Source organism: Myxocyprinus asiaticus, chromosome 1, assembly GCF_019703515.2.
Source record: "Myxocyprinus asiaticus isolate MX2 ecotype Aquarium Trade chromosome 1, UBuf_Myxa_2, whole genome shotgun sequence".
NCBI lineage: Eukaryota > Metazoa > Chordata > Actinopteri > Cypriniformes > Catostomidae > Myxocyprinus > Myxocyprinus asiaticus.
The window spans coordinates 10,316,534-10,340,866 of record NC_059344.1 but is presented as its reverse complement, the minus strand read 5'-3'; the positions used below and the strand labels follow the sequence as shown (position 1 = coordinate 10,340,866).

Sequence of the window (24,333 nt, the reverse complement as noted above, 5' to 3'; positions counted from 1 at the left end):
GCAATCAAGCATTTGCGATAACTTGCAATGAGTTTTTACAGCGCTGTGGAGGAATTTTGGCCCACTCATCTTTGCAGAATTGTTGTAATTCAGACACATTGGAGGGTTTTTGAGCATGAACTGCCTTTTTAAGGTCATGCCACAGCATCTCAATAGGATTCAGGTCAGGACTTTGACTAGGCCACTCCAAAGTCTTCATTTTGTTTTTCTTCAGCCATTCAGAGGTGGACTTGCTGTTGTGTTTTGGATCATTGTCCCGTGCAGAACCCAAGTTCGCTTCAGCTTGAGGTCACGAACAGATGGCCGGACATTCTCCTTCAGGATTTTTTGGTAGACAGCAGAATTCATGGTTCCATTTATCACAGCAAGTCTTCCAGGTCCTGAAGCAGCAAAACAGCCCCAGACCATCACACTACCACCACCATATTTTACTGTTGGCATGATGTTCTTTTTCTGAAATGCGGTGTTACTTTTACGCCAGATGTAATGGGACACACACCTTCCAAAAAGTTCAACTTTTGTCTCGTCAGTCCACAGAGTATTTTCCCAAAAGTCTTGGGGATCATCAAGATGTTTTCTGGCAAAAATGAGACGAGCCTTAATGTTCTTTTTGCTCAGCAGTGGTTTTCGTCTTGGAACTCTGCCATGCAGGCCATTTTTGCCCAGTCTCTTTCTTATGGTGGAGTCATGAACACTGACCTTAACTGAGGCAAGTGAGGCCTGCAGTTCTTTGGATGTTGTTGTGGGGTCTTTTGTGACCTCTTGGATGAGTTGTCGCTGCGCTCTTGGGGTAATTTTGGTCGGCCGGCCACTCCTGGGAAGGTTCACCACTGTTCCATGTTTTCGCCATTTGTGGATAATGGCTCTCACTGTGGTTCTCTGGAGTCCCAAAGCTTTAGAAATGGCTTTATAACCTTTTCCAGACTGATAGATCTCAATTACTTTCTTTCTCATTTGTTCCTGAATTTCTTTGGATCTCGGCATGATGTCTAGCTTTTGAAGATCTTTTGGTCTACTTCACTTTGTCAGGCAGTTCCTATTTAAGTGATTTCTTGATTGAGAACAGGTGTGGCAGTAATCAGGCCTGGGTGTGGCTAGATAAATTGAACTCAGGTGTGATAAACCACAGTTAAGTTATGTTTTAACAGGTGGGGCAAACACTTTTTCACACAGGGCCATGTAGGTTTGGATTTTGTTTTCCCTTAATAATAACAACCTTCATTTAAAAACTGCATTTTTTGTTTACTTGTGTTATCTTTGACTAATATTTAAACTTGTTTGATGATCTGAAACATTTAAGTGTGACAAACATTCAAAAAAATAAGAAATCAGGAAGGGGGCAAACACTTTTTCACACCACTGTATATATATGTGAAATATTTGGGTGCTTGAATCGGTCATTAAGATTAACTGTTGATCAAAACAGTTAAATTAAAATAATCTTTTACTGTGCATAACATAATTCATATTCATGAGTTTCACAGCACAGCCCCCCACAGTATAATTTTCTCTACAGTTTATTCTTATTTAGACCTAACTTTGCGTTAATATCCACTTTCAAACTGATTTTTCAAAGGTGATAGGTCTACAGGACTTTATTAGCAGAATAACATGGGATATGCATGCATTTTCCATCCATGGGTACACTTAACAATGGTGGTGATGTTTAGTCCAGATTGCCAGTTCTATATGTGAAGCTTAGGAACATTTAGAATTTGTAGATGGCTCTGGAGATAGATATTTTGTTACTTATTTTTTATTATGCAAAAATAGATTTTCTTTTTTAATGTTGGCAAATCAGTATCAAAATTGTTACTATGTGGTTCCTGTGGAAATGCAGTTGTTCAGCAAATATTGCTCATTAAAATAAACAGATTTTCCTGAAAACGTAATGCTGTCAACTTTCCTTAATTATATGCTATATGTGTGACACAAGATATTGAGATTATGCTGTACTCATAATAATAAAGAAATTTTGCTAATTATTTTGAGTTAAGCGACAATAATCTGAAGATCAGTAAACCCAGCCTAATTTTTTAAGATTCCATGGGAAAACACGTGATGCAGAATGTGATTGAATTTTAAGCAAGTTTATTTGGGGCTGGCTGCCATTTTGGATGAGAAGAGCTCATGGTGGACAACACAAAGTTTTTGCCAAAAAGTTTGAAGGTAAATTACTTTAAACATAGTGTGAAATCAGTAGAGGTTTTTTTTTTCCATTGCCATCCATTTTCTGTATATTCAAGTTTCTATTCGTTTAAAGTTGTTAACTTACATTTCATTTGCAAATCTACAGTATATTAAACGTTTGTCTGCATGAGGCTAATTAGATGTGTACATACACAGTCGAACAAACACAAAGGAGCCCGCGCATTTTTCACCAGCAGATACTCTTCATCTTCAACCGCTGCTCAGGGCCTTCACCTATAACTCCTCACTCGCATCTCAGAAACTCCGCAAACAACAGGTAATTCCAGTAAATTAATTGCATTTCTACACCAATTTAAAATGTTTAATGCAAACTTCAAATTGTACATCTTGAAACCAGCTAACATTTTCTGAGTTGTTGGTTTATATTCAGCTTCATCAATTGCATCTACAGTTTTAGCATTCAGTTAGTGTTAGAGACAACATGAATAAATACATACATCAATATCATGTGAAGCATAAATTTCGGTCTCTGTAATGAGTTTCACAGTTGTGGTTGCTGCTTGCCTTAAACGACATTGAGGTTGTCAATGGCAATAATTAATATTCTGTATGTGGTGCATACACCATACTTTTCTCATGGGAAAATACTGTGCTTTCTCATTGTCGGGCAGTGGCGGAGAATTCCCATGGATTTTTCACCAGACAGACAGTTCATCTTCAACTGCTGCTCAGGCGTCACTCACGCGGCAGAAACTCATCAGGCAACAGCTAACTCCAACAAGTAAATCGCTTTTCTACATGTTTCCATGCAAATGTCTCATTGAACCCATTCGTCTTAAAAGGAAACCAGCTTACATTAGCAAAAAACCAAAAAAGTCATATGGATTACATTGATGCTGCCTTTATGGATCTTGAAAGATTTTAACCTCACTGACTTCCACTAAATGGACAAACATGCATCATATATCCTTCAAAAATCTTTGTATTCCCCTGAAGAAAGTCAAATGAGTTTGACACGGTATAAGACTGCATAAATGATTAGAGAATTATCATTTTTGGTTTGCCTCAAGGAGACACCCTGATATCAACATGAGTTGGTTTGTGAAAAAGAGTCACATTGTGAGTATAATATTGTTGCAATATGTAGCAGGGTTTGCAGCGGTTGAAAATTGTCTCGTCATGAATCTTAAATGTAAACTAGCCATTCATTTTGCTTATCTTGTCAGTTACAATTATACTTTTTTTTTTTTTTTTCAGTAGGTGGTGAAATGCACAAAGAATGTGAATCCCCAAAGACAAGAGAAGGCATATATGAAAGTGAAAGTGGAGATTGATAGTAAAAAAGTATTTAAATGTTGATCCGTTTCTCAACCACACTTATCATATCACTTCTGAAGACATGGATCCAACCACTGGAGTCATATGGATTAATTTATGCCACCTTAATATGCTTTTTGACCACCATTCACTTGCATTGAATGTACCAACAAGGCTGAGATATTCTTCTAAAAAACTTTGTTAGTGTTCAACAGAAGAAAGAACTACACATCTGGGATCGCATGGTGGTGAGTAAATGAGATAATTTTTATTTTTGGGTGAACTATCCCTTTAAGCATCACTTTTCTTTTTACTCTGTAATTATTGATTTTGAGGATATTTAATTGTTCAAATAAATACCATGGAAACTGTTAATATACATTTTGACAAAGATTATTTCTATGCATTTAGGAAGAGGAGCTTGACCAAGCACAGAAAGAAGAAGATGTCATCAATGCTTTGGAGCAGGAAGAGCGAAAGTTGCCTTTCAACCCACTGGATGTATTGATTGTCCTTGAAAATGAGCTGGGGACATTTGTCAAAACTTAGGTCAGTGCACTGACTTTTTGGGCTAATTTATGCCCTTCACATCAGCTACCCAAAGAAGCTGACACAGTAAATGGTGTTGCATATTGATGATGGTAATGTCTGGCCAAGTTGAGAAGATCTTTTGAATGAATAGTTTCATTTATAAATACAAATAGTTTCTGGTGTATTTGTTATAGTATTAGTTCAGAGAGTTTTCTCCTACCTGCATATATTTCTGCAGTGTGTAGTCTGTTAAAATACAGGTGCATCTCAATAAATTAGAATGTCATGGAAAAGTTCATTTATTTCAGGAATTCAACTCAAATTGTGAAACTCGTGTATTAAATAAATTCAATGCACACAGACTGAAGTAGTTTAAGTCTTTGGTTCTTTTAATTGTGATGATTTTGGCTCACATTTAACAAAAACCCACCAATTCACTATCTCAAAAAATTAGAATATGGTGACATGCCAATCAGCTAATCAACTCAAAACACCTGCAAAGGTTTCCTGAGCCTTCAAAATGGTCTCTCAGTTTGGTTCACTAGGCTACACAATCATGGGGAAGACTGCTGATCTGACAGTTGTCCAGAAGACAATCATTGACACCCTTCACAAGGAGGGTAAGCCACAAACATTCATTGCCAATTGGCTGTTCACAGAGTGCTGTATCCAAGCATGTTAACAGAAAGTTGAGTGGAAGGAAAAAGTGTGGAAGAAAAAGATGCACAACCAACCGAGAGAACCACAACCTTATGAGGATTGTCAAGCAAAATCGATTCAAGAATTTGGGTGAACTTCACAAGGAATGGACTGAGGCTGGGGTCAAGGCATTAAGAGCCACCACACACAGACGTGTCAAGGAATTTGGCTACAGTTGTCGTATTCCTCTTGTTAAGCCACTCCTGAACCACAGACAACGTCAGAGGCTTCTTACCTGGGCTAAGGAGAAGAACTGGACTGTTGACCAGTGGTCCAAAGTCCTCTTTTCAGATGAGAACAAGTTTTGTATTTCATTTGGAAACAAAGGTCCTAGAGTCTGGAGGAAGGGTGGAGAAGCTCATAGCCCAAGTTGCTTGAAGTCCAGTGTTAAGTTTCCACAGTCTGTGATGATTTGGGTTGCAATGTCATCTGCTGGTGTTGGTCCATTGTGTTTTTTGAAAACCAAAGTCACTGCACCCGTTTACCAAGAAATTTTGGAGCACTTCATGCTTCCTTCTGCTGACCAGCTTTTTAAAGATGCTGATTTCATTTTCCAGCAAGATTTGGCACCTGCCCACACTGCCAAAAGCACCAAAAGGTGGTTAAATGACCATGGTGTTGGTGTGCTTGACTGGCCAGCAAACTCACCAGACCTGAACCCCATAGAGAATCTATGGGGTATTGTAAAGAGGAAAATGAGAAACAAGAGACCAAAAAATGCAGATGAGCTGAAGGCCACTGTCAAAGAAACCTGGGCTTCCATACCACCTCAGCAGTGCCACAAACTGATCACCTCAATGCCACGCCGAATTGAGGCAGTAATTAAAGCAAAAGGAGCCCCTACCAAGTATTGAGTACATATACAGTAAATGAACATACTTTCCAGAAGGCCAACAATTCACTAAAAATGTTTTTTTTATTGGTCTTATGATGTATTCTAATTTTTTGAGATAGTGAATTGGTGGGTTTTTGTTAAATGTGAGCCAAAATCATCACAATTAAAAGAACCAAAGACTTAAACTACTTCAGTCTGTGTGCATTGAATTTATTTAATACACAAGTTTCACAATTTGAGTTGAATTACTGAAATAAATGAACTTTTCCACGACATTCTAATTTATTGAGATGCACCTGTACATTTTGAATTGCGTTTATTTAGATTTACTGAAATTCTTTAAGTCATTGCATAGCCCACTTGTTTTCATGTTTTTTGTTTATCATCATGATTTTGTTACTATTTTTGTATTTGAGAACGTATTTTGGTTCTAGGAGAGCATGAATATCTATGTTAGATTGTGAATTTGTAAACAACAATAAAAACCTTTGATATTCACCTGTTGTCTGTTATTTCTTCAGGTCATTTTATTTTAAAGTTAATTGAAAGTAAATGAACAGAACCTAGAATTGAGCTAAATGAGCTTAAAATGCATAGTTGGGTAAACAAAGACTCTTAAGGTTAAAAAATCTTAAATGTAGTAGCTGGCGTGGCACATTATTTTAAGTAAACATTTTTGAATGGAAGCTCATTAATTTGCCCATAGCCAGCTAAGTTTTTTTAGGTAACGTTGCTTAAAATTCCTAGTGGAATTTCCTTAAAAATATAGTGCACAATTTTTGCATCCCACTTTTTAAGCAAATCCAGCATGATATTATTTTCAGTGCAGTCTACAGTAACAGTAAAGTACAGTCTATAGTAACAGACAACCTAGGTAACACATCTTGTCAGGCAGATAATACCTATCAGGATGTGCTACCAGCATAACTATCAGATAGTGTGATATGGTGTGAGGCTGTACTAAGCCCTAACCCCAACCCTAAAACTGTGCGAATATATAGCATTGTTAGTGAATATATAGCGTTTTGACCGGTGTCCTGAAAATATATGCTAATGACATGACACCGGTCAAAACGTGTGACAGGCATGGTTCCACGGGCCAGTCAAACAATTTCTAGGGCCGTATTCAGCCCACAGGCTGTAGTTTGGGGACCCCTAATTTAAAATATTGCACAGAAGTGGTGTAGGCGACTTTTGTAATGATTTGTTTTTTTTGTTTTTTTGTTGCCATTTTTTTAAGCGTAAAGGAATAGTTACCCCAAAAATTTGAATTCTCTCATCTTTTTCTCACCCTTGTGCCATCCCAGATGTGTATGTCTTTTTTTTCTAATGCAGAACACAAAAGAAGATTTTTAAAAGAATATTTCAGCTCTGTAGGGGCATACAATGCAAGTCAACAGTGTCCAAATATTTGAAGCTCAAAAGCATTTAAAAGCAGCTTAAAAGTAATCCATACGACTCCAGTGGTTAAATCCATGTTCATTCGCTTCATTAGCAACTTTATTAACAGATCAATATTTAAGTCCTTTTTTTCTATAAATCTCCACCTTTGGCCAGCTCCGTCCAGTAGGTGGAAATATGCACAAAGAATGCAAATTGCCAAAAAAACAAAAGAGGAAGAATACGGAAGTGAAAGTGGGGATTTATAGTAAAAAAAAAAGGTCTTAAAAATGTATCTGTGCCTCACCCACACCTATCAACTTGCTAATGAAGACATGGATTTAACCACTGGAGTTGCATGGATTATTTTTATGCTGCCTTTATGTGATTTTTTGAGCTTCAAAGATTTGGACCTTGTTGACTTGCATTGTATAGACCTACAGAGCTAAGATATTCTTCTAAAAATCTTCATTTATGTTCTGCAGAAGAAAGAAAGTCATAAACATCTGGGATGGCATGAGGGTGAGTTAACGATTAGAGTATTTTTATTTTTGGGTAAACTATTCCTTTAACAGCCATTGTTACTATGAACTGTTGTTGTCTCGAAAATAGCTGCATAAAGACTAAAAAAAAAAAAAAAAGATCCCCTTTTGTGTTCAGTGGAAAAAATAACAACATCCTTGTTTAGAATGACATAAGGGTGATATTAGGTTATCTATTTCTTTAAGTGAATGCAAATATAAAAAATAAAAAAAAAAAACTCAAAATATCTGTGCATTAGGCCTCGCAGGGTCACTGCAGCCAAATACAGTAAGCCTCATATCTGACTATTGGAAGTGACAAGAGAGAGACAATCATAACCAGAGGAAGAGCAGAGCTGAGGAAGTCATATTCCTAACATTGCAGTCCTCTCTCTCTCTCCCTCTCTCCCTCTCTCTCTGTAACCTCTGTTAAACCCCTGCCTGCAGCTAGTGGACACTCTGAAATGTTATAAGCCTCTTTGACATCCTCCACAAAATCAACCAGACTTCCTAGAATAGCCCAGAGTCAGTGACCCCATCCACTTTTATTAAGCAACACAAAAAGCGTTGACATATATTTTGTCAGAGATCATGACGCTGCATAGATCTGGATGATACCTGACATCGCTTCGAGGTATGGCACTTACCGGCACGTCATCAAAGGTGATGTCAGTGACGTTGTTGTTAGGGCAACTCTGCCACGAGTTGTTCAGGCGGAATCCGAAAGCACTGGTGTGCCGTCCGTCCAGAGCTACGAATTTGCGGAACGTGCAGTTCTGGACGTTGATTGGCCCGTCATAGATTTGCATTCCACGAATAGGGAAGTCCCTGCAGGGCAGAGGGTGATGACACAGGTGAACTTGTTTGCACTCATCAAATAAAACACTATCTACTAACCAAAGACAGATGTAACATTTGCTCCATGTAATGCATTTGGCAGAAGAATATTTAAAATACGAACTGAGACAAACATTTACAAAATTAATTAACTCCAAATTAACTGTGATACTACATGTTGCCACATTAAAGTATGATTAAAAAAAACATTTCAGTGTCATTTCGGCGACACAAGAGGAATCAAACTGAATTGAAAAAATTATGATTGTTTGGACTTTACAATCAAACTACAGATTCACATTTTTGCTTAGTGAAATTGCCAGTTACAGCTCATCAGTTGTTCTTGTTAAGAAAGAGTAATTATAGGGGGCTTAGGTAGCTCTGCCAGTATTGACGCTGGCTACCACCCCTGGAGTCGCGATTTGGAATCCAGGGTGTGCTGAGTGACTCCAGCCAAGTCTCCTAAGCAACCAAATTGGCCCGGTTGCTAGGGAGGGTAGAGTCAAATGGGGTAACCTCCTCGTGGTCGCAATTAGTGGTTCTCACTCTCAATGGGGCACATGGTAAGTTGTGCGTGGATTGTGCAGAGTAACATGAGCCTCCACATGCAGAGTCTCCATGGTGTCATGCACAACGAGCCATGTGATAAGATGCACGGATTGACGGTCTCAGAAGCGGAGGCAACTGGGACTTGTCCTCCGCCACCTGGATTGAGGTGAGGAACTGCACCACCACGAGGACCTACTACGTAGTGCGAATTGGGCGTTCCAAATTGGGAGAAAATGGGATAAAAAGAAAGAGTGATTATATAACTAATTATTTGCCCACTTTTGTCCACTGAATTAAAACATAAAAACAGTACACTGGGTTCAAATTATCTTTTTTATTAGTGTAAAAAAAATAATGATTTTTTTTAGATAAAATTACTTTCAAATATAATCGTCAGCATATTAAGATTTTAAAATTTGAACTGTAATGCAAACTGAGACACCCGGAATATCCACATGCCCAACAACACTTATTACTTTGGCCACTGAGGGCAGTGTTTCGCATTTCGGTAAGCACAGACCGATTTTACCTATAGAAAAGTCAACCTTCGGTTTCCGATTTCACTGCGAGATCAGTCTGGAACAACTACTATTATACCCAAAACATAATATAATATTATTTTTACACCTGCTACAGTAAATTTAAAGTTCGGCAAACAACTTCTCAGTGCTATTTATTCCACATTTTTTCAGCACTAGTGTTTGCAGAACTTTTAGGGGCATAAATGCAATCCAATAATTTATCATAACAAGATTTAAATAAAATTCTAAACAAACAAGAAATGTGATAGCACATTTCATAATTTCATTTATTTTTTTATAAAATTCCAGTTATTACAATGAAACTTGTGCATTTTTAACTACACATTGTCATGTGAACAACCAGTCAGTAACAACACCACTTGATTAAAATCTCACAGGTCTGATGTACAATATTAGATAACAATAAAAGTTCTAGAGATAGTTTAGACTGTGTTCTGAAGTCTAATGTTGTACTTCAGGCTTGTGAGACTTGGGCATTTAAATCTTACGCATCAGTATAAGAATAATTAAGTTACTGCTCTGGCTCTATACAGGTCATTTTTTATTTGAATACCACAGATATGATTGTTTTTAAAGTTGCCAATGAAGTTGATGCAAATGAAATACCACTGCTTTTACATGATGAATAAATAATCGTCATGTTCAAATCAGTGAATCAGCTGTCTGTCTGTCATGTTCCAATAAGTGTCATTTTCATGCATTTTCAGTTTAATAAGAACAGGATTTCAGAAATTTCTTGTTAGCAAGCTTTTTATCGTCATGCTTTTATGTTGCACAGCTGCTTGCAAGCATCAACATGATGTCGCTGAAAGTCGGACAGCATTTGTAACTGACATACACTTGGCAGTGATCACTGGTTATACACAAAACTTGCTTGTTCCAAATGAGCTTATTGTTTCACTTGGAAATACCTCACATTAAAGAAGTAAAATGGGTTGCGAATGCCATTTCAAGTTGACTTTAAATCAAGGCCAAAGTAAGTTTTACTGCAGGGCAAGAGAGAAAAATTTACCAAAAGTGGGTGCACATGGTTTCAGCATGTAAAACACACAATTCACAACACTTTTAAAGAGCAGAAACAAGACAAAAGGACAAGAGATGTTTTGACACTCACACTCCTCTTGGAATAGACCTGCTGAGGTGATCGGGGCCACCCGGTCCCCAGGTTTGATCATCCAGGTCGGGCATTCCTCTGTTCCCGCTTTCTCCCACAAAAAGCGAGTTCTTCACCTCCTGACGGGAGCCGTCATCATCAGGGAATGTTCCACCACTACGCAAACAAACACATAAGCACAAAGTCGGCAAAACGGTGTGCGAACCCACACCCCAGTGTGCAAATACACAAAATTATTGGATTTGCTGCAATTTCACCAATAAATTACGTTCACAGTCTCTCAAAAGCCCTGACTCCTTCTCTGCATCTTAAGAAGCCTACCATATAAGGTATTTTCCAATTACAATCACTAGGCACTGCACTATGATGAATTCAGTAAATATGAACGCATTTCATTTTTAGACTGCTGAAATGTGGGCACAGAAATAATAGAATAAAGGAAAAATAGTGATTAGTGAGTTTACCTGGCGAGAGTGAGGCCGATTCCATTATCAGCAAACCTGTGTTAAATTAAGATGAAGAAATAGTCAACTCTGACCACATTCTATGCACACTGCAATAACACTGAACACATTCATGACAGAATATAGAGCACACACAATTACAACTGACTGAAAGACTAAAACTCTGTGGACCCGCCACTATATGGCAAGCCATTTTATCACTTAACACACATCTGACCTTTTCAGATAACCCCACCACTTTTGCATTTAGTTACATAAAATAACAAAATAAGGCCTGAAAACATTTGTGTTGCAAATTGGCCCCATCTAGAGTTTACGTTTTATATTTTTTTTTATTTTATAATGAATAGTCCTTCACTGTAGCACTTAAATAGAAAAGTCATATATTAAATGAAAGCTCTCATGGAAGTTGACTGTACAGTATATTTTGTTGCCATAATACAACAGTTTGAATTATTTTCAAAAATATTACAAAGTGAAATTTTATTTCGGTAAGGCATAAAATGCAAACGTCTCTTTTCTGTGCTGACCACTGATCTGTAAGCCCCAAACAGCCTCAAACATTATATCAAATCTTACCTTGGATTGTTAGCTTTAAAATGAGTTAAACAAAATATGGGACAAAATATGAAGTCCGGTAGCAAAAGTATAAGAAACAAATCATCAGCAAAATAGGTTTCCATCTATAGAAGATGACATCTTACACATCATTGTAAATCTGGGATTCTCTGCTTTCCAATGACACCTAGACTGAGCTTCTAGATAACTCAGAAGCCAAGATATTCAAGAAAACAGTGTGGAAGCTCACAGCAAAAAAAACCTTGTCTATGGGTGAGGGCTAAAATGTGTTAGAGCACCACCTCCAGTTCAGATCAGTATAATGTGGTGGAAGGTGATAGTATAAGAGACAGACAGAGTATAAGAGGTTAAAGTAATAAAACTTTGGCAAAAAAAATAAATAAAAAAAAATAAAAAAGCTATAAAAACAACTTATTATCCAACTGTAGAATCTAAAGCACTTTTTCAGAAACTATTTTAGATGTTTGACAATCATTTGATGAAACTGAAAATTGTCTCTAAATATACATTTGTTCCTTTTCAAAATGTAGTGCCTTCAGTTTTAATTAAGTCCTATGGTGGTTTTAATGTTTGTAGATGATTTCTGTGATAATACATTCCACCATGTAAAGATTGCAAGTTATTTTAATTTGGTTAAATTTAAGTTTTGTTAAAATATGATGGCTTTCTTAACATTTAGGGACTAATTTGAAAAAAAAAAAAAAAAAAACCTTATGAAGGTGTTTCTCCATTTATTTATGAATGCGAGTCCATTTGCGGGGTTGCTGCGTTTGACTACTGAATACAGACAGCTGTACCTCTGTTCTTATTCAGACAAGTGTTCAAACACTGACCAGAATAAAACAGTTATAGAATAGTAAAAAGGTTATAGGGCCCTATTTTAAGAGCACTATGCGATCCATCATACTCGCAAAGTCAGTGGACATGGCCATGAAGACTAGGCGCAAGTGAGTTGGTGAAATAATGCGTGAAAAGCTCCAGTTGGCTGGGTCAAGTGCAATTTCATTCTGAGGTTCTTCTCCTGTTATTGCACCATCTGCATCCTATTATATATATCAAGCAACACTGATATAAATGAAGATAGCCCATTCATTTGAATTTGGTCATGTAAATAGGCTGTATGCAATTGTCGCTGATTTAGGGCCATATAGCATGATTGTGAGTGTGATATTGCATATATACAACAGTTCAATTAACAAGTACATTTTTAAAAATTAGGAAAAACTGAGTATAGTCATAAAAAACTAAACTAAAAAACATGGAACTACTTTCTTACATGACGGATCAGAATCTGCCGTTGCAAGTTCAAGCCAAATGATGCATCCAAGCCTCTCAAAAACGTCACTTTAGAACTAGTATCACGGCTTGGGCTGTTTCTAACAAGTTATTAGGGAAACAAGAATGTGTGTGTGTGTGGGAGAGAGAGAGAGAGAGAGAGAGAGAGAGAGAGAGAGAGAGAGAGAGAGAGAGAGATGGAGCATGTGCGATCACATGTTGCCACTCCCAAGCATAGATGTTGTAGTGTGTTAGACAGCTTTCTGAAGATAATGTCATTTTGGTCAGATGCATCCTATTTTCTCAGTGGAAAAATAGTCGTCCAAGCGGGGGTATTGCTCCCTGTTTTGCGGTAGCCGGTGCGCAAGAGTCAATCACTATAGAAACTGTAATGTTCTCCGCCATTCTGAACAGTATGTCCTCTCCAATGTGGAAACACCAGTAAGAGGTATGCACCTTGAGTTTGTGTAATTAATCAGTCTGTTGTGTCTCTCAGCTGTGATGAGCCTTAATGTTGAAGTTGTTAAAGCTATCTAGTTTTAGTAGTGTAGTATTAATCCGAGCGATCACGTAGTGCTGATAAATGAAAACACTGACTGACGCTGACTCACTTCACATCACCTGAACTGTCTTATATTACTCACAAAAATTTGCTTTTACAAAAATCTAACCTTTAATTGAAGTAAAACAATTGAAACAGGGTAAATATCTCATTATTAAATAAATATGTTTCTCCAAAATGCATTGGCCATAATTATTGGCACCCTTTTATTCAATACTTTTTGCAGCCTCCCTTTGCCAAGATAACAGCTCTGAGTCTTCTCTTATAATGCCTAATGAGTTTGGAGAACACCTGGCAAGGCATGTGAGACCATTCCTCCATACAGAATCTCTACAGATCCTTCAAATTCAGAGGCCTATGTTGGAGGACTCTCTTTTGCAGTTCACCCAAAAAATTTTCTATAGGGTTCAGGTCAGGGGACTGGGATGGCGATGGCAGAACGAAGGCAAGATTTTGTGGTCAGTGAACCATTTTTGTGTTGATTTTGAGGTTTGTTTTAGATCATCCAACCAGGGCCCATTGTAAGCTTTCTGGCAGAGGCAGCCAGGTTTTGATTTTTTATCTGTTGGTATTTGATAGAGTCCATGATGCCATGTGTCCAAACAAAATGTCCAGGACATCTTGCAGAAAACAGCCCCATGACATTAAAGATCCAGCACCACATTTAACCGTGGGCACTGGGTACTTCTTCATCTCTGTGTGCACCAAACCCATCTCTGGTGTTTGCTGCCAAAAAGCTCTTTTTTTGTTTCATCTGACCATAGAACCCGGTCGCATTTGAAGTTCCAGCAGTGTCTGGCAAACTGAAGACGCTTGAGTTCGTTGTTGGATGAGAGCAGAGGCTTTTTTTCTTGAAACCCTCATAAACAACTTGTGGTGATGTAGATGATGTCTGATTGTTTTTTTAGTTTTTTTTTTTTAGACCCAACTAATTTCTGCAATTCTCCAGCTGTGTTCCTTGGAGATTCTTTGGCCACTTGAACCATCCTCCTCACTGTGCGTGGAGACAATATAGACACACGTCCTTTTCCAGGCCGATTCTTAAGATCTCCAGTTGACTGGAATTTGTTAATTATTGCGCTGATGGTGGAAATGGGCATTTTCAATGCTTTGGATATTTTCTTATAGCCATTTCCCATTTTGTGAAGCTCAACAACCTTTTGCCACACATCAGAACTATATTCTTTAGTCTAACCCACTGTGATTGATGATTAAGGAAATTTGGCCTGTGTGTTACCTCATATTTATACCCCTGTGAAACAGGAAGTCATGGCTGAACAATTTCATGTTCCTAGTCACCCAGGTGCACAAACAAATTTTTAAATATGAAAGGGAATATACTTCAGATATATTTTACTCATAAGAATTTCTAGGGGTGCCAGTAATTCTGACCAACGTGTTTTGAAAAAAAATATTGATTTAATAATGAGATATTTCCCCTCTTTCAATTGTTCTACTTCTATTAAAGGCTCGATTTGTGTGAATTTTTTGAATGAAAGATCAAAAGAATTTTTTTTTTCACAGCCTTCTTTGCTCATATTTACCAAGGGTGCCAATATTTTTGGCCACAACTGTGTGTATATATATATATATATATATATATATATATATATATATATATATATATATATATATATATACATACATACATAATGTACTATTATTATTATTATTATTCATCACACTGATCTATTGACCAACAAATCATGGCTAGTATTAAATGTGATCAATAGCTCTTTGATACCAACTGCTGATGAAATCCCAAAGTGCAACTACAGGAACTGATTTTAGACTGTGCGCACTGTGGTTTTCAAACGACTTAGCACAATGACCTATTTCTCAGGAAAATAGCAAATTGCGCTTTGCATTAACATACAATACACCCACAGTTTGCATGCATAAACCCACAGATAGCTCAAACACTCCAACCCACTGCCACTTTGTGCTGGCATGAAAATTGCGCTTGGAATTAGCGCTCTCAAGAAAATTAGATAAGAAGTGCACCATCATTGTGCTTAGTGCTGCACCTAGCATGGTCACAAAAGTAAAGCCCATGATCAAATTAGATAAATGCATTACATTTAACAGAATTAAACATGTTTAATTTATTTCAAAAGTTAAGTGTGTTAACTTTGGAAGCCCTAATAAACATATAAATATATAGGCTAATTGCATTTTACTCTGACATCAGCTGCAGGTTACCACATTTAATCTAATCCAGTGGTTCTCAACTGTTTTCCCTTTTGGACCCATACTTTACATTGGACATCAAGTCCCGACCCAACACAATACCAGTATTATTTATTGTAAAAAAAAAATAAAAAAACAATATTCATGGCTTTCAAGATGAGGTGATGTTGCCAACCCGTCCATGTTAGCATCTGTTTAATTTGATTAGCTTCTACCAAGTGAAATGAATTTGCACCAAACAAGTTTGTTTGTTACATGAGAAGCACTTTGTCATTACTTTAAAAAGTTTATAAGCCGATTTACTTTGCTATCTATGCACATTTACAAAATATGGTAAAACACATTTTATTACTAACTTTTAACATTGTTTTTCCCAACTGTGTATGACTAGAACAGACCTGCAACCCTGATCTCAACAGATCTCATAAGATTCAGTGTGTAAGAGTAATGTATTGGTTTACTGGGTTCAAAATTTACCCTATATCCAAACTGAACAGCAAAAAGTTCTAAAGACAACTACTGATAATCTACGATCAAGACAGCATTATATCAGGGAAAGCTGTTGGCTGCAGCTCTGTGTGACTAAAGAAAAAACTTACTGGCAATCGTCCAGCCAAACATCACCTCCCCTCAGCCATGCACCATGGTCCTGGTTTTTGTAGGCCACGAAGTGGTGGATAAGAGCAGGAACTCTTGGTTTGAAGGGGTCTGCGTCCTGGTGTGGGCCATACCTGCCAAAGAAGGGCATTGAATGAATGCTAAATGACTGGCTAAACCGGTATAGTTTATAATCCCTTCTGAAAAGATTAGATTACACTTGTAAAAGTTGCATTTTATTTTTTATTTTATTTTTTTTTTGTCTTGGTTTCCAGTAAAAATCTAAACGTCCTCAAAGGAAGATACACCGATCAGCCATAACATTAAAACCATCTGCCTAATATTGTGTAGGTCCCCCTCGTGCTGCCAAAACCGTGCCAACCCGCATCTCAGAATAGCATTCGTAGATTATATTCTTCTCACCACAATTGTACAGAGCGGTTATCTGAGTTACCATAGACTTTGTCCTCTAGTTTGGCCATTCTCTGTTGACCTCTCTCTTCAACAAGGCATTTCTGTCCACAGAACTGCCGCTCACTGGATGTTTTTTGTTTTTGTCACCATTCTGAGTAAATTCTAGGGACTGTTGTGTGTGAAAATCCCAGGAGATCAGCAGTTACAGAAATATTCAAACCAGCCCTTCTGGCACCAACAATCATGCCACGGTCCAAATCACTGAGATCACATTTTTTCCCCATTCTGATGGTTGATATGAACATTAACTGAAGCTCCTGACCTGTATCTGAATGATTTTATGCACTGCAGCCACACTATTGGCTGATTAGATAATCACATGGATGATTGTTGGTGCCAGATGGGCTGGTTTGAGTATTTCTGTATACTGCTGATCTCATGGGATTTTCACGCACAACAGTCTCTAGAATTTACTCAGAATGGTGCCAAAAACAAAATATACAGTGAGGGGCAGTTTTGCGGCTGGAAATGCCTTGTTGATGAGAGAGGTCAACAGAGAATGGACAGACTGGTTCGAACTGACAAAGTCTACGGTAACTCAGATAACCGCTCTGTACAATTGTGGTGAGAAAAATAGCATCTCAGAATGCTATTCTGAGATGTGGGTTGGCACTGTTTTGGTGACACGAGGGGGACCTACACAATATAAGGCAGGCGGTTTTAATGTTGTAGCTAATCAGTGTATATTTACTGAAAGGGTTCATCATTTACTCAACCTCATGCCATCCCAGATGTGAATGAGTTTCTTTCATCTGCTGAACACAAACAAAGATTTTTAGAAGAATATTTCAGCTCTGTAGGTCCATAAAATGTAAGTGAATGGGTGCCAAAATTTTAAAGCTCCAAAATCCAAATAAGGGCAACATAAAAGTACTCCAGATGACACTGGTGTTTAAATCCATGTCTTCTGAGGCGATATGATAGGTGTGGATGAGAAACAGATCAATATTTAAGCCCTTTTTCCTTCACTTTCTCCTTCTTCTGTTTTTAGTGATTCACATTCTTCGTGTATATTGCCCCCTACTGGGTAGAGAGGAAAATTTATGACAAAAAATGTCTTAAATATTGATCTGTTTCTCACCCACACTTATCATATCATGTCTGAAGGTATGGATTTAACCACTGGAGTCATATGGATTACTTTTATGCTCCCTTTATGTGGACTTTGGAGCTTAAATATTTTGGCACCCATTCACTTGCATTGTATGGACCTACAGAGCTGATATATTTCTCTGAAAATCTTCATTTGTGTTCTGCAGAAGAAAGAAAGTCTTACATCTGGGATGCTAGGAGGGTGAGTAAATCATGAGAGAATTTAGATTTTTGGGTAAACAATCCCTTTTAGAAACAAAATGATACAAGATATTCAGTCTTGCTTTTAGAGAAAACAATCAATATTTAGTGAAGTTTATGCTTAAAACAAGAATTAAAAATCATTTGCCAATCGAGTAAGAAAAATAAACTTGTGCTAATGCTCACCTAGCTCCTACTAGGGAAAGGTAGGGCCTCTTGTCCTTTGCGTTAGCCTCTGTGGTCTTCACACCATTGTCGAGGATCATTCCTGCCTACAATGAAACACAAACATCAACACAGAGAAAATGAGCCCCAGAGCCCAAAATCAACAAATGAAAAACAAGGATGAATTCACCAATGTTGAATTTGCAGCAGAAAACACATGCTTTTTGTCTTAACTAGCTGTAAAGCATGCTTTATCTTTGTTAATTCTAAACGTTGCTCAGTTTCAAAGATGCTGCGAAACGCTGACAGCCAGAAAAACTGTCACATTTTCTCATTGTAAAACCTAGCTGTCATTAAGTGGGTGCTGGCATACGTTCCTTCATGGTGACTGATGGTGATGCAGTATTTCAGCACAAAAAAACTCCAACACCTTGGATTCTCAAACCCTTATATATTGTTTTATTAAAGGGGTAAGGAGCTGTTTACACAGGATGCACTATTGTGTTCTGTCTACACTATTTTTTAATTGTTGGTCAATGTACACAGACTCCAGAAAGATGCTTTGGGCCAATGTGCCACATTTCACTGTTTGTTTGTTTTTTTTATTCTTGTTTTTAAGACACTGTCAATTTAAAAAATAATTTTTACATGCAGAATAGCAGATCAATGTCAGTAGGCCAATAGGCCAATCAAATGAATCTGGGGGTGGGATAAACATCTCAAGTTTTATGAGTGTGTACATTAGCAATGGTGTAGTTAATGTGACAATAAACACCTCTTCTGTTCAATTCCATTGCACTCCATCTAGCTGTTTTAATGCAAAACACATCCTGTGTAGAAGTAAATCCTAATTGTCACTTCAAAGGGCTATGTTGCAGCATCTGATGATAAACACTTATCTACACACACATACTGTACAAACATAGATGCATTTTTTCAAAATAAACAATAGAAAAAATAAAAAAAAATGCATATAATTACCAACACAGCTTTAAAGTACCAACAGGTTATTCCAGAGCCTACTTACTTGTCATCCTATGCCTCAGCTTTACACTGACCACCAGGGACTAAAAACAAAATGTTTTTCCATTTCGGTTCGTTCTGAGGAGAAACAGCATTTTTTCATTCTGGTTCGAGTGTTCCGAAGCCTCCTTTCCAATTGGCAACCAGAAATTAAAGAACAATTAATAATGTTCTTTTTAAAATGACAGTACTCTGTGTGAAGGGTGGGTGGTATACCAGTTGCAGTGTTGCCAGATCTGGCAAAAAATGTTGGGACTAAACGTCATATTATGCAGGCCAAATTATTTTAATTATGTAATCATTGTTTAATTATTTAATTTGAATTTTTAGTTTTAATTACAGATCTGCTCCTCAGTGAAAACCCGCAAGCATCAAATCTGTATTAATGCATCATATCTAATAATAATTCAGTGAAGATTCGAAACAACGGAGAAATTTACCTCTATTTTTCCTTGCATCTGGATTAACCATGCATGTACATTTTGTAATTTTATATAGTTGTTAAAAAGGTCTTCTGCATGTCACAATTGTGTGATGCAGCAGTTTTCCTTCAGAATCAAAGCATATGCTTATGTTCAACAAAAGCCCCATTTTTTGGGTGAAATACCATTTAGTGTTTTTTTGTTTTTTTTTTTATTATTAAAAGAGTATCAGAACGAAATTAACCGGTTATTAACTGGTTACTAGCTTTTTTTTTTAAATAAAGTTTTCACTCTGGAACAATTGAAAGGGCCTTTGTTCCAAATTTCGGTTAAGTTCTGCAAAAATGTCATTCTTTTTCGGTTTTCATTTTCATACCTTGAACCGTTTTCAGTCCCTGCTGGCCACAGACACAGCCTTTGCTAAAAAAGACCCAACAAATAAAAGATAAGGCTGCATTCGTCAGTGCTTTATTTCAAGCAAACAGGACATGCTTTTTGTCTCTGCTAATTCTAAACATTGCTAAAGTCCTGCAAGCTTACACAGAAAAACAGCACAAGTTTATAGTAACAAAGTACAAATACTTTGTTACTGTACTTAAGTACAGTTTTTAAATATTTATACTTTACTTTCATTTTTACTTCACTACATTTTGAAGAGAAAATGAATACCTCCAATACATTTCTCCATTTTCGTTACTTTTGTGACATAACACCACCAAATAATAACACATCTGTAAATGTAAACAGCATGGGGATGGGCAATAGTATGTGGGATTCGCGAATGAGTTGAATATTTATCAGTTTGATTCTTTTGAACCAGTCAAAATGATTCGAAAACCAGTTTGAATGATTCAATTTGCAAATCTGAATCAAAATCACAAGGCGAACTCTTGAAAATGTGTGTTGTGTCTTCACTTGGGAATCTAAAGAGAAGAGAATGTACATGTAAGTTTTAATCTGTTTTAGGCTATACATTAATTTGATATGTTTATGTCTTAAACACTATTATTGCATTAATATATGCAATACGATTTGTTTATACAGTATGTGTAATATTTAGCAGTTCATAAGTTAAAAAAATAAATAGGTATTTTTATTTTTACATGATTGTATACTTTACACAACACTGAAAAACTGTCACATTTTCTCATTGAAAAACCTTGTCGTAAAACTTGTCATTAACTTGCCCAGGGTGATGACAAATGTTCCTTTATAGTGACTGAAGAACATATTGTATTTCAGAACTCCAAAACCCTAAATTGTGGAACCCTTAAATCATGTTTTATTGAAAGGGCTAAGTAGCTAGCAGCTAAAAAAGAATTATATTTCAATTACGCTGGTCGGGCTGAGAATGATGGCACATATTACAGCTGGATAGAGAGAAAGTGCTCGCCTTCTTCCTTTTTCGAACAACAAGATCATCAATCTCTTGCATCGGCCTTCTTATGGAGTATACAGAGAGCGCAGCTGCCAGCACCTATTCCTCTGGTGTCGTGGCCCACATTCATTCTCAAAGATACACGCATTCACACTCACCCTGTAATTGGAGTGAGCTCTGTTATTCATGAAGAGACCCATGGGTGTATGCTCGGTTTTGCCAGGGGAGTACATGCCCTCTGATGGCCCGGTAGGGATGTGGTGGAAAATGAACCAGAATCCCGTTTCCTGCAAGGCCACACACACAACTTAAGTGAAATGAGGATTTCAAGTCAGTACTAATGACTGTCCTAATGGGCACAAAATGCATGAAGAATGAACTCACAGCGGTTTATAAAAAATGTCCATGCCTAACTAACACACAAACACACGCACACGCACACACAGACACACACCACTGTGTGTCCCATTACAAATAAGCATGGTAGGTGGAAAGGAGCTGCTGCTTGGACGCATACTGTGGCACCATTAATCAGAGCCATTGCCGTGGTAACGAGACTCACCTCGGAGCCGGCTGCAGCACAGTTGATGAGATTGTTATTGGGGTTAGCCATCCAGAAGGTAGAGGTGGCACTTAGAAAGAGAGAAAGACACAGAGAGAGCAACATTGATTAGATTGTACGCCATCTTATTGCTACCCAGTTCCGCCATCACAAACATGTCAGATGTCCATTATTAACCTGATCTCAAACAGATTATTTGACTCTGCTGTAACTAATATATATATATATATATTTTTTTTTTTTTTGTTTTGTTACATGCCATTGTGTTATTACAATAATAGGCCAACGTCAAACAATGTTTGTTCTGTGTTATAGAGGTGCCACAGATGCGCAGGAGCTCATGATGTGTAGAGTTTAGAGGTAGACCAATTTATCCGTTTTATAGTTCATCGGTGCTGATAGTTGCTTTTTGGAATATGTTATCTACAAAAATCTTTGTTCACTGTAGTTTTTTTATTTGTTTATTTTTTTATTTACCCAGCTTGGTTCTACAGTATAACAGCACCCCCAACAGGTGGTCTCAGTGATTTCGACCATAGCATGATTGTTGGTGCCAGACAGGCTGGTTTGAGTATTTCTGTAACTGCTGATCTCCTGGGATTTTCACACACAACAGTCTCTAGTGTTTACTCAGAATGGTGGCAAAAAAACAACATCCAGTGAGCAAAAGTTCTGCAGACGGAAACGCCTTGTTGATAAGAGGTCATAGAAAATATCCAGAGAGGTTTGAGCTGACAGAAAGGCTATGGTAACTCCTCTGTACAATTGTATTTTCCTCTAAACACATATTCTATCAGCCTGGATCAAAGCTCTGTTCCTCTGACTCGAGAATGCTACATGACGCTCCGTCTGTGACACTCCAAGTAGGTGATTCAGACTGTGTAAACTGAAAGTTTTAAGGACATCGCTGCTTGCTGGATCCAAAAAGAGCATGAGAGCAACTTCAAAGTAAAAGTGCTTCACGTGCGCTATCAGTAAATGTAATATTCATTGAGCTCTGTTTGTACAATTAGTTCAGTCTTTTGTGAGAATATGAGATTGCTAATATGCATATGCCATCTGTGGTTGCTGCACTACTGTGTGACATTACTAGTGCCATTTTCTATCAGTTGAGCTGCAGGATCACAGGATTTAGTTTTTGACAATTTAAAAAATCTGAAAAATGATATACCCATATCATTTATAGGGATATCGTATAAAAATTGAACTGCAATCTTTTAATATGAGCTCATATCCTGACCAACGTGCGTCTCCACCTCTACAATTCATGAGCTACAAAGTCTTTACCTCTCTATTTACTGAATTTCAATCTAAGAGGTGCATGGTGCATGTCAATGTATATAAGAGCAGTTAGGAATTTAGTTTTGCAATTTGATGCTCTAATGCTTCGGCTGAATATTCTTTCTGCATGTTACAGGGTGTTTGCATATAGATAAACCTCCATGTGTAGAAACACAAAACAGTCACTTGTGTATCTTTCCTGTTTATCTGTTTGTACCGCATTGGTGCAGTTTTTTTAGATATTTAACAGCAGATTTTTAAGAGTTAAGGATTCAACTCCATAACTGTCCATCTCGCCCTAAAACTTTACAGATAACTGCCCTTCAAAGCAATTCCCAGCTCTCCACAGCTCCGTGGCTCATATTAAACATTATTTACAGTCAACAGCAGAGGTTTCCCAACCCAGACAGTTTTGCTGCCAGAGTTTAACAGCTTGGCTTCTTAATGTGGCAATGTTGTTATTTTAATTAGCAAAGTTTATCTGCGGTTGGAAAAATGCAAGTGCATCTAAGGAGAAAAACCATTACACAATAATGAGCACAGGCAGAAAAGATCATCAGTGTGACCACATGTTGTGTTGTTTTTTCTTTAAGGGATTAAAGAATGCCAGAGAATGTGAGAAAGCATCTACTAAAAGGTTTGTTTAGAAGAATGAGTTAACAGTATGAAGCTAGAATGATAATTATGGCTACGGCATCTCCTTACGTTTCTAATTAGTGCTCCACGCTCATATTGCTGCTGTTGAAATTTTAAAGCCAAAAAAAGGGAAAACTAATGAAACTCAAATTATTATTATTATTATTATTATTATTGTTGTTATTATTATTATTATTATTCAGACGCATTTGTGAGACGCTCCGAGACCGCTGAAATGAACCTTACTGTATTATTAGCCCTACTCATGCTTGGAGTATTGTAGTAGATAGAAGAGATTTGAAGTACATCGAGTACATCAGAAAAAAACTCTCCATAACCACATACTTTGAAAAACAATTGACCCTTTACTTAGCTCCGCCCCCTTGATTACTGTTGCTCACTCTGACAGGCTTTGCAGATCATCCCATAGGAATGAATGGGAGACTGCCATGAACGGGACAATTCTTTGGCAAAATATTCACATAAACACAATTGATAGTATACTTACGTGGGCTGGAATGAAGAGTGACACTGTATAGCATATTTATCTGACATTTTTTGTAAAAGAAATGTTAAATTACACAGTAATTTGATTGAAAAGTGGAGAATGTAAATCAGAATCGAGGCAAACGATTATCACAGTCACTTGAAAAGTGGAAAGCACCATTTGATAGCGATAACACACCTGACAACATTAGTGTAAGTGAACAGAACTGCTCATATAACACATTCACTATGATACTGTGAACTCAATTTACTGTCACCTTTACTAAGACCTGAATCAATACATAAATTAATTAATGTTAAGTTATTAGCTTCAATATTCCACGGAGCAAAGGTACTGTAGGTGTCCTTGCTGATGTTTACACATGCTCATCACATGCTCATTTTTCATTGTTAAAATAGCTCCATTTATCAGATATTTCTCCAGTTTTTTCTCTTAGGGATGAATAACT

General features: G+C 37.3%; 1 protein-coding gene across 2 annotated transcripts in view; it reads right to left on the bottom strand.

Moving 5' to 3' along the window:
• cemip (cell migration inducing hyaluronidase 1) overlaps window positions 1-24,333 on the bottom strand; it is a 204,304-nt gene that overhangs the window by 21,513 nt on the left and 158,458 nt on the right. For both annotated transcript variants that reach the window (XM_051664519.1, XM_051664447.1), the window contains exons 15-21: window positions 21,461-21,530; window positions 21,057-21,185; window positions 18,097-18,182; window positions 16,146-16,277; window positions 10,941-10,976; window positions 10,477-10,632; window positions 8,082-8,262 (exon numbers count right to left, since the gene is read on the bottom strand). In XM_051664519.1, coding sequence (XP_051520479.1) covers window positions 8,082-8,262; window positions 10,477-10,632; window positions 10,941-10,976; window positions 16,146-16,277; window positions 18,097-18,182; window positions 21,057-21,185; window positions 21,461-21,530 — 790 coding nt within the window. The remainder of the gene's footprint in view (window positions 1-8,081; window positions 8,263-10,476; window positions 10,633-10,940; window positions 10,977-16,145; window positions 16,278-18,096; window positions 18,183-21,056; window positions 21,186-21,460; window positions 21,531-24,333) is intronic.